The sequence below is a fragment of the Eufriesea mexicana genome, unplaced genomic scaffold (genome assembly GCF_001483705.2).
Source record: "Eufriesea mexicana isolate 0111107269 unplaced genomic scaffold, ASM148370v2 scaffold460, whole genome shotgun sequence".
NCBI lineage: Eukaryota > Metazoa > Arthropoda > Insecta > Hymenoptera > Apidae > Eufriesea > Eufriesea mexicana.
In genome coordinates, this window is record NW_016908609.1 from 616,968 (window position 1) to 628,422 (window position 11,455).

Here is an 11,455-nt window from a genome sequence, read left to right on the forward strand (position 1 = left end):
TCTTAATTACCAATCCCTGATAAAATCCTCTGTTCTATTTCTAGTGTTTTAAGAACAGTGTCAGAAATCTCAAGCTATGAACCATGATAAACAACTTACGAACATGAATCCATGCCAAGGAAAAGCTTTAAAGGCAAGGCTTGCATGGTTTATAAATGTTGAACATTAAGGAGTACGAAGATTACACGAATGACCCATTTTATTTTCATAAGTTTATCCGTGCCGCTTATCCGTCATTCCTGACCCGACCAAAATTTCGCACGGTGCACGAAGGAGCTGCACAGTCAGGGAACAAGTTTACATATGTACACGTGTACCAAGCGTATATCTTCTCCAGTCTCGCCTGGAAGGCGAGGAAGGTCGGTATGTTTTGCAACAGGGTGTTTCACGCTGGCATCAGCGTGAAGGAACTACGTAGCCCAATGCGGCGAAATAGTGTCTCGGCTAGGAAGATAGCTCGCTGGGATGACAAGGAGAGGGTCAAAGAACGGGGGATGAACTTGGTATAGAGAGGAGCGACGAAGATAACAAAAAGATACTTGGAACGAAACAGAACGGCAGATGGCGTTCGGGTCAAATGAGGTATGTGGGCCAAGCACATGAAGTACGCACAGATCACGGGAGAGGGTGAAAGAGATGAAGACGAATGAACGAAAGGGAACTGAAGGATGCGTGATCAGAACACACATCAGACACATGATGGAAAGGATACCAAGTGTACAATGAAAATAAGAAGTTTTAAGGAATATCAAGATGAACTTGTTATATCGACGACAATCTTTATCTATCTGACATTATAGTTGATTCAACGAGTCCGGACATTGTTTGTAATCCTAATAGGTAACCTCCAAATCATGTTTTCTATTGATCTTCATAAACATTCCTCCGAGGACCAAATAAGTCGTATTTATTAAGCGAAACCACGAAACCCATAAATCCGCCTATTTATAGAGTTCGAGGAACATCAGGTTCCGGTTCCTGGGACCAACAAAACTAAAAATCATGGAGAGGTCCTACTTCGGCTATAAATCCTCCTTATCGTGTCTCTCGGAAGACACCGTACGACAGAGGAGCATAAACTGACCGTGGTCGTAGGAAAAAAGACGAACACGCTTTTACGGACTAGGCTGGCCAACAATTGAGTTTATTCCCCTGCCGCCATAGAATAGGAAATGTACGAGTTATGAGCTTTAATAAATTCCCTGAAGGCGGCACGTCCTCTCGCGGAAGAAGTCGAACGATAAAAATCCGGTGACCAATTGTGAGGCTCGACGAACTGTGAAACCATGAGTAGTGCATAACTCTGTACCCTTAGAAACCCCCATCTACTTGCCTTGCCTCTATCTGACTCGTGGTGTTCGATCGTTTGAGAAGCTCGGTCTCGTAAGAAGGTGTTGGGTAACCGAGAATCAGTGGAAATGAAAATATTCCACTTTGAATGGAATCTGCGTACAGTGATGAAAATGTATGCGCGGAGTTCTTGGTAAACAGTGATATCTTGGATTACACAAATAGCAATGGCTCGAGCAGTTATCGTAATGTGTATAAATTATTTTTATATGACAAATTATTAAATTCAAGAAACCTTCATGTGAAGGAATTGTTACTTGGAGGTTATGACAGTTTTCGAATTATTCGTATTATTTTTATGGATAAGGCCATTTCGTATGTCTGGAAACAACAGAAATATCTTGGTTAGGTCATATACAGTGTCGTTTTAAAATAGGATCATTTGCGACATTCACGGCTTGCAATATGAAACATACGAAGTGCAATGTAGTGCAATATTCATGTTTGTCTTTTATTTTTATTTTTAAAAGTAGGAATACTTTACTGTTTTGGTAGAAATCTACTGTAGCGACTTTACCCTAAATCTATTGTAAGGCCCAGCAACAATTATATATATGATTGTACAAATATAATTACTGGCTATAATTACGATACGCTCCTACGAGGAGTATAAAGACATGCGCATAGAACAGGTTTATTACCTGATCGACCAAACTTTGAATATTACAATAACTATAACAGTTCATTTTCTCTGTTAGTTATATTAGATAATTAACGCTTATTCTATCTGAAAACTTTAGCTATGAGTATAAGAGTATATAAAAAATTAAGTATATCGTATTCAAAATGGAGTAGTCGAAACTTTGTTAATAATTGCAATTTAACTTGTATTAGTATAAAGCGTATAATCTTACTTTCCCAACTGGAAAATGGAAATTCTGATCTAACTCTAATGTAACTCAAACCTAACCTCAAATGTTTGGACTATAGTTGGCCAAATAATTTACTTATAAGTAATAAATATGTTTCCGCAGCTACAACTGTTTTTTCAAGTGTTTCATGCAAGATAAATATTTAATTGATTTTTAATATAACTTTTGTTTTTAATATCAGTTAACAAATAAGAGTAAATATCACGAAATCGTATCAAAACGAGTATTTTCTTTTTTCATTATCTGTTATTGTTCCCAGGTATGGTCGTACGAATAAAAATCACGATTGTGAACAATAAACGAATTAAATGTTCCGTTTCGAGTTTCTCGAATCAATTGCTCTTGTTGTTTCCATCTCTTCTGAAACAGCAAGAAAAAAAAATTCGCAGCTCATGTACGTACACATGGAAAACACAACACTGACATGATCGAAGAATATGAAATACATCTATTTGCCAATTCTGTAATTTAAAATCTTCCAATGTTATGGATATATATAACTAAATTTTGGAAAATATCGAGTTCGACGAATTTCAAAAATTAGATCACATCAGTATTTTACAAATAATTGGATACACCATATACATATAGTTTTTTCTCAAATTTTAATTTTAAAAAATAGGGAAGAAGAACTATATTATTTTTATTTTCTCCCCTAATTGGTTTCTTGTTCTTTTTTGTCATTTCTTTTTATTCCCACATAACTCGTGCCACCTTACATTTTAAATCTCAATGCAACACATGAAAATGTAGTATACTCATATGTAGAAATTAATAAATACCCAGAGTTAGAATTTTATATTTCAGATCCAGCCCCACTACCCATTATCTCACTGCCTTTCCAAAGAGTACCGATGAAATTACCTGCAAAAATAGAACAAGGTTTTAAATAAGGCAATGTCATTCAATAATTCTAGCTTAGCACATAAAAATTATTTCTTTTAATATAATCTTTGTTCTAAGTAAAATTCAAAAGAGGTATGTACTAAGAGACCTGACTAAGGATTAAGGAGATGTTGAATGTACTTAACAGCGAAATATTTTTCCAGATATTACCTGTCCTAAAAGACGTTTCTCGTATCCATCTGGTAGCTTGACGACCAATAGAAAACCCTAGTGCGTACACGTGAAAACAGGAGGAAGAAGATAAAAGCGAAACGTTCCTGTAAATCGTATTGCTAGACACGTTAGTAAGTATTTGTAGCATTGAAGGAACGATCGTAGCGAAGAAAAAAGTACTTTACCTGCACGCTGTAATCTGAAATCGTAGATATGAAAGCGTTCTAGAAAGATGGCATGGAAGGGAGGCTTTATGATACAGCAGAGGAGCCTCTACAGTCATCAAGCATGGTCGTCGTTTGTCGCTCACATAAGGGAAGCTCGCACACGAACACGCTCTGTGCACGAGAAAATCCATTTCTTTCGTTTCTTTCAATGGCCACGGATAAGAGTGGAATTTCGATTTTTAATCGACCGAAAGTATAACGTATTTCAATGCAGAACATTTCCAATATCCAATATGGATATTAAAAATTTGTTTGGCACCATCGTTCGCTTGAGCTGATAACTCCTAGAAATTAAACGTTTCATTTCGAATTGATCTGTCGAATTGAAAATGAAACGAGATGGTTGAGAATATCGTTTCATCGCCGAGGTTAATTCTTATATGTGTAGTTTATAATTCATAGCACTAAACCTACCACGGCCTAGATTAAAATTTTTTGTTCAAATTCCTTGAGGTACTCAAGATTATCGTCTTAGACACTTGACTTTGCAACTCTTCAGCGAGTATACGTATAATTTTAAATAAATTTAAAAAATTTCCTCTTATTTAATATTTTCATTCACAGATCATTTGTATGATCAGTTAGATAGTGTCTCGGTTAAATGGTCGAAGATGTAACGTGCATGTGTTTAACGCAAACCTAATTCAAACCACTCAGGCAACCACCAAGATCCAGGTCACTATCAACCTAAGTTCGTCAACTTTGATATTTGATAGGTTTGACGTCAGACCAGTGGTCAGCGAAATATTTCAGTCATCCACACTAGAGATACCACTATCAATAATCGATAAATCATTGATACGTTGTCACTATATCAATTAGATATAATTTACGAAATATATATAAATTTTGTTAAATAGTTCAGATAAAAATGAATATATTTTAAATAATGTAATTGCAATCTATCTCGGTCGTTTGTATTCGGATTATTGATACCTTATCAATAACTTTATTCATAGTCACTCTTCCAGATTTGTCGTGCAGTATCTATCTCACTGCCTTTCACTATAGCTTTTCTCCTCCTTTATTTACCAATACTCGGGTTGATTCCTAGGAAAGAAGTTATATTACTTACGAAAATTCAACTGCTGACTCCCAAACTTGATTGAATTTAATCAAGCATAATGAAGAATCAGTCCTGTGATATCGCATTCAGTTTCTAAACAACGTGATCCGTACCAAACATGGTGATCTCCTTCTACAACTCCTGTTCTAGCCAATGAAATGACATAAAAGCTGACTTAGAGGGTAGCATTGAACCTGGCAACCTTGGAACTAATGTTGGGATCAGAATTGCTAATATCGACTGCTAAGTCATGACGTTATCACGTGACAAGTAAATACATGCTTAGAATGACTACTCCAAAAGTAGCAAGAGTAAATAATCTCCACTTCCACGACTCGTCACGTGATTAGAAATTCAGTGACAACAAGTTAGCACTCCACATCCCGACACTGCCTGGAACGTCGTATCGCAGTGACAACCATTGTCTCCATTAATCAATAAAATCGTAGGCCTGTTGCAAAAATCTCGTTGCATGTTCTATTACCGAGGTTAAACAGTTTTGTCGGAATTGTGTCTCATCCGTTTCTAAAGTTCTGGATCTAGGCTGAACAAGAGACCTTTCCTGATAACAGTCTGTCCCTTAGAGGGTATCGTCCTATGTTAAGGGTAGCCAAGCATGGCTCCGTCTTCTTTTTTCCTACGTTTAGCTTCCGTTCAGACAAGATGCAGGTTCATGTAAGTGGCGACCGAATGGAAGTAGCCTCCTGAAGATTGCAAAGGCAATTTCCGCCAACAATGTGGTCCACTTTATTCCACGCATGGTGCGTGCCCTTTCTCTTGGCATTCACGCGTAAGGGTCGCCCACGACCACGAGATTCAGACGCTTTTATTTTTCGGATACGCTCTTCGTCCTGCAAAAGGTAGCCCCTTGTACAGGCAGCGAAGGGTCGAACAAGTGGAAAAGGAGAAAGCAACGCGTCTTGAAGTTTCAAACGAGTCAGACTGCTTTAAAGGTGGTGCATCATTCATCGTTTCACTTTTGGACATTTCAAAAATCCAATTTTGGGTATTGTCAAGCTACTTTCTTCCTTTTCCCTTTTTAATTTTCAACTTTTTCTCCAACTTTCTTAAATATAAAGTTGTGTATTAAAACGACAGCAGTGGCAAACAGTATAATTCATATCTTTTAAGTACTTTGTACGCACGTACATTTAAAGTTAACAACCATTTATCGTCACACAGTACCGCCACCTTGCGGATGTACGCAGATTCGCTGAACTCCACGGGAAGACTGCGATCCCTGTGAGAACAATAATTAACATTCAAAAAGGGTAAAGCTTAGGGAACAGATTAACGACTACTCTCGATGGAAAACTGGAACGCTGCGCAGAGAGGTCGTGCACAGGCAAACAGGCTACCGTTCCAGAAACTCGATCAAGCTTTAAGGACCTTATTTGAAATTGATGCGAGCAGTTGCAGTCGACCGTGCTATCCATTTGCTATCCAGCCACGAGAATCTTCCGTCGGTTTCCTTAGTCAGGCTACTATTTTGTCAGCCGACGGCTCGAAATAGATACTTGGCCTTATTCCTGTGACACGTCATGTCGCGAGAATATAGGTGGCAGTACTTGTAATTAATCGCGCGCCACGTATATTAGAAAACACGCATTAAAAATACACGCCAAGATAAGAGCTCTTCTCGAAAGATAAGTCGTGAGCATGATATAAATGTGAACGAAATTGCACAGTTCTATGCACCATCTCTTCAATATCATCGCAAGTATCCGTCTTAATCGAAAATACCTTAGTCAGATGAAAATATTCTAGCTATATCCAATGACTTGAATTTTTATAACTTACCTACTGTACCGACGAGTTAACAATGTCAGGAAAAGTTTGAGATTTGCAAGTGTAGAATGATAATTTCTAATCGTGACTTTACCGATATGGCTCGTGTACGGAATGTACAAACTCTGCAATTGTTAATAAGTTTGATCGAAAATTAAAGCAAGAGATCACAAAACATTTGTATGAAAACATTCTTTAGTAATCTAATATGTATTTTAATTATTAAATGATTCAATACTGTAACCAAAACATACTTTTAGAAATTTTTAGAATATGTTGGAATACATGAAAAATGAGTATAAGAAATACAGTGCACAAATTATTCATTTTTAAATTAAGTTTATGAATTTCATCAGCAATTTCATATTTATATATTCACAAGAATTCGTTAGTTTATTATGTTCAAATATAAATGATTCAATCGCGATTTTATATTTCTATTACGTGATTTCTTCCATTTCAAATTTTGTTATTAAATCGTCAAATCAGATTGTTTTATTTTGTTTATATTTTAATACATACAATTACATTCCTTACTAGGTTTACCAAACTGAAATAGAATTTAATCGATGTGTACCAATGCAGATTAAATAACATTAGTCATTATGCCATCAAAAATTATAAGGAAAGGAGAACAAATTATTTAATATATTTATTATAATATAATTTCCTCATCAAAATTATGTGAATACACTTATAAGGCCATCTATGAAGCGTAAAGTGATATAGTAAGTTTTTTTTATCTTCTGTAGGTAACAACAATTATCATTACATCACGTTATACAAACTTTCACAGCCCAACCTTGACTGCCTTACCGACTTGAAAATATGAAATTGATTATAGTGCCCTCTGTGCAAGCACCACTTAAAGCACCAATTCTGAAAATGATTTGGAGACAGAGAGTCTGTTCGTGAAAATGCATCAAACTCAAATACTGCAAGATTCGAACTCGTTCGCAGCCGATGGACGGAGTCGAACGGTGTCGTTTCCATTTTCTTGCGCGTCATTTGCTTATGCATTTTCAACCCATTGAATCTTGAGTCTTTTTATGACAAAATCTCGTAGATGTTTTCTTATATAATATCTACTATAAAATTCTTCTTAGTGCATTTATAACTCTTTTGTTCTGTATTTCTACATTTGTATATTTTCTACTATTAATGATTTTGTTAACATTTAACGGTATAAGAAAAATAGTATTAAAAAATATTCATATTATATATTCACATTTTAAGTATGTATGTACATAATTTCATATATCAAATGAAACAGAGTCCTAATATATTGGTATTGATATGTTAGCGATCCATCGCTCGGCTATGACAGGAGAAATGCTCTAACCATATTCTCATCGATTATTTTCTCAAATTTTTCGGTAGCTAATGGTTTCAAAATTAATGCTTCGAGGTGTAGTTGGTACGAGAAATTTGTCGACAAGTAGATATGAATGTTACGTGCAACTTGTTCCGTTGATACGCAGTTTAGTTTCATGTTCACCTTACGAATTCACACGGATGAGCAAACTTCAATCTATTAGTGACAATCTCTTTACAGCACATTTCAAACCCATCAAAATGGAAATTTTCCATAATTTTACCATATATTAAATCTTTATTCGTACCTTTATTGATTTTAGTATACCGTTTTAATAGTATTTATAAATATTTAATAACATCTATACTTTAAGAATAATGAAAAATGTTTGAGAAATACATTATGTAGAATTTCGATATTTATTCAAATAATAATTTAAATGGGGGAAGGAAAGGTAATACTAAATATTATTTACACTTTATATTCGACTTGAATTGGCTATTATTATCAAGAATTTCAAAAACAAAGCAAAGTTAAGTGTAATTAATATTGCCAATTTCCTTTGTCCTAAACTAAAACTTTTTGTATAAAAAACAAAAAACAGCTTATATTAAGTGAACCTTCTAATTTTATACCACTTGAAATTAAATTTTATATTTATTAAAAAGTATATAGAAATATATAAAATTTTTACATAACACTTATAACTATATTGTGTATATAAATATATTTAACCTTGTAAAATTTAATTGTTATATAAATTGACACTGTAATATGTATTTTTTGAAAGCAGGTGATAATTTTTGGAGTAACTCATCCATATTATCAAATATCCCAATTATTATATCATGTACTTTTGCTTGTTTTTCTTCATCCTTCATAGTAATACTCTTTAAACAACACTGTTTCACACTTTCTTTGACATAAGTCCATATAAATTTAATTGCTAAAAGTAGTATCAAAGAAGAGGAACCGTTCATTAAGTGAAAAGATATTATAAATAGTAGCTTAAAAAGAAATATAGCATTCTCCATATACTTTACATCATGTAAAATGTTTGCAAATTTAGTAATATCAAATTCCATTTCGTTATGATCTAAAGATGCATTCTTTAACAAATGTAACAACAAATTTTGTAACTGACAAAATACGTTTTCCCTATCATTATCTTCTTGACTATTTGAGAATACAGAATATAGTTCTGAATCTTGTTTCTCCGGATTCCTATCGAGCTCAATTAATGTTTCCACAAATATGAAAGGATCCATCAAAGGAATATCACAAATTACCATTTTTCCACCTTTAAACAATAACGTATTCCTCTTTTGTGTGTGAATGTTTAAATTATCATTAAGCTGTAAATGCTCCTTATTGCTGATATAACGTATAACTTCAGCATTTTTAGATATTGTATCATCATTATTTTTAGCCGCTTTACGTATCATACGATTAAACTTCTTTCTAAGATTTTTAGAACGTAAGCTTGCTCTATAATCATCTAAAATTTTGCCTTGCTTTGATTTAATGAGTTCTCCTGCAAACTGAGTTTTTAAAACTGTATGACTAAAGAACAAAATATGTGTTGTTAGAATTGCTATATCTAAAAGAGGAACTGATTCCTCAGTCACATATTTTTCATATACACAATATCCCTGATATCCCGTACTAATACCACTAACAGTTAAGTTACTTATTAGTAATGTATTATATGAAAATTTAGTCACATTGCCTATTTTACTACCATTTCTAATAAAATTATTAAGAACTATATTTCCACTAGCTGCAATTAAACCAGTTGCACAGCCAGTTATACTTAACCATGCACAAAATGCGCTCCTATTTGTTATACTTATACTTTCCTTATGAGACCATCTATCTTTTAATTTCTGTGTTGATCTGCCAACTGTCCATAGACCACTTATACCACTACATAGTGTTGCACCTACAATCGCAACAATATTATTATAATAAGTATTGTACTTATAATCATTCTTATAAGATCTTAGAATATCAACAATTAGAAACAGAACAATAAAGTATTATAAATATTATTGTTATAAATTTTCGGTATTGTATACAATACTACAAATATAACTGTATATAATTTACCTGCTGCAATTGGGACAATAGGTGTGAAGAAAGATGCAGCAGTCAAACCAACTCCAAGTGCACCAGTTATATTAGAAATTGTATCTAAAGCATTACAAACATCAGATACATCACTACATGCAGGTGAATCTAAAATTTCCAACCATACTGTTGAAGTGTCTTTTGTAATTTCATATCCTTTATCAGGTTGATAAAATCCATCTTTTGGAAGAACCATTTTACACTTTGGTAAAGTATTGTTTATTTTATAATCGTCCCAAGTATCATACAATCTACCAAAATTATCAATATAACATATTTTAAATTGCCCACAATTTATCTTAAAAACTGGTGTTGATAACACATTTATTTTCTCTTTTTCTTTCGAATTAGTTTTAGTTTTTTCCTTCCCACTTTTTTTAGTACGAAATGTTATGTTGTAAATTAGTCCATAATAAATTGTTCCTTGTTCTATGCGCCCCTCTCCAAATTTATATATTTTCTCATATACACCTTCTATCATTTTGTTTGCATTAGATGAATAATAAACACTATCAATGATATCTTGTTCATTATTTATTTTATTTTCATCATTCAAAGTAACATCAGCATTTTTATCTTCTGCTGGAGTACCAAACAGTGCAAAACCAATATTTTGTTTTAAATACTTATATTCATGTTTCTTATACTTTGTCCAATCAGCAAAATATTCGTAATATTGCTGTTGTTGTAACTTAGCAATTTGTAGCATTGTATCCTACACAAAATTCAAAAATACTGTAAATGATTTATGTGTAAATAAAAGTACTCAAACAACTTACGTTTTTAGATAAAAATTATTTCAAATATTGTATATATGTAATAATTTATATTTACCCAATCAGGATCTTCAGTGGACATTTTATCTATTGTAGGTATAAATTTTCCTATGTACAACAAAAATTACAATAGTATAATTGAATAATTTATTAAAATACTACAGCAATTAAATCATTATATGAATTATTACATATTATTATTCAATTTTAATATAACTGAAGTGTTTATAGTTATTTTTTAATTATCCAACAAAGTATATATTTCACTAATTTCCTAACAGTATTTGTACGAGATAATATATTATTTTACAATTGAACAAAACTGAACGTAACTACGCATTAAAATGTAGTAATTCACTGTTAAAGAAGTATAACAAGATCTTGTGTGAATATGGCATTTCCCGTTACTGCCTGGGCATATTATAAACTCCGGTAGTCCTTGAGATAAGCTAAACTCATCTGTAATATATTTTTTCATCTAAATCTAGTTACTTAATTCAGGTATCCAACATGACAATTAAAATTTCTCTAAATCCCTTTTATGGACATTACATATTTTTATAAACTGTATATTGGGGAGTATACTTTAGTAAAATGTAGTGCTAAATTTCGAGGTCTTTACTACATAAAACGAATGTTAATGAAATGTTATTATATACAAAATTTTTCGTAGGATTGAGATTGTTTTACAAATTTATAAGTATAAAAAACACAGTACTATTAGTGAAATGTAATGAATATCTACCAAAATGAAATATTTTTCATCACATTGAAGGAATCAAAAATATATTTGCAAAAACAGTATTTTTATATGCATAATTTTTTATGTGTTATGTACTAATAAAACCATAACCCACCATTGGCATCTTGTA

At 32.9% G+C, this 11,455-nt stretch overlaps 1 protein-coding gene across 1 annotated transcript; it reads right to left on the reverse strand.

Annotated features, from left to right (window-relative positions):
- Positions 1 to 8,429: 8,429 nt before the first annotated feature.
- On the reverse strand, positions 8,430 to 10,716 carry LOC108545496 (uncharacterized). Its single transcript, XM_017897153.1, has 3 exons — positions 10,642 to 10,716; positions 9,787 to 10,522; positions 8,430 to 9,619 (listed from the first exon to the last, which is right to left on the reverse strand). Exons 1-3 carry the CDS (start codon positions 10,663 to 10,665, stop codon positions 8,430 to 8,432), a joined length of 1,950 nt encoding a protein of 649 aa, XP_017752642.1. The 5' UTR covers positions 10,666 to 10,716.
- Positions 10,717 to 11,455: the final 739 nt, after the last annotated feature.

Bases quoted from the DNA above. Each gene is read 5' to 3' on its own strand.
- LOC108545496 (XM_017897153.1), bottom strand. From the start codon at position 10,665: ATGTCCACTGAAGATCCTGATTGG. The intron at 10,523-10,641 runs GTAAATATAAAT...AATTTTGTGTAG, and splicing joins CCACTGAAGATCCTGATTGG to GATACAATGCTACAAATTGC. The intron at 9,620-9,786 runs GTAAATTATATA...TTGCGATTGTAG, and splicing joins TATTGTCCCAATTGCAGCAG to GTGCAACACTATGTAGTGGT.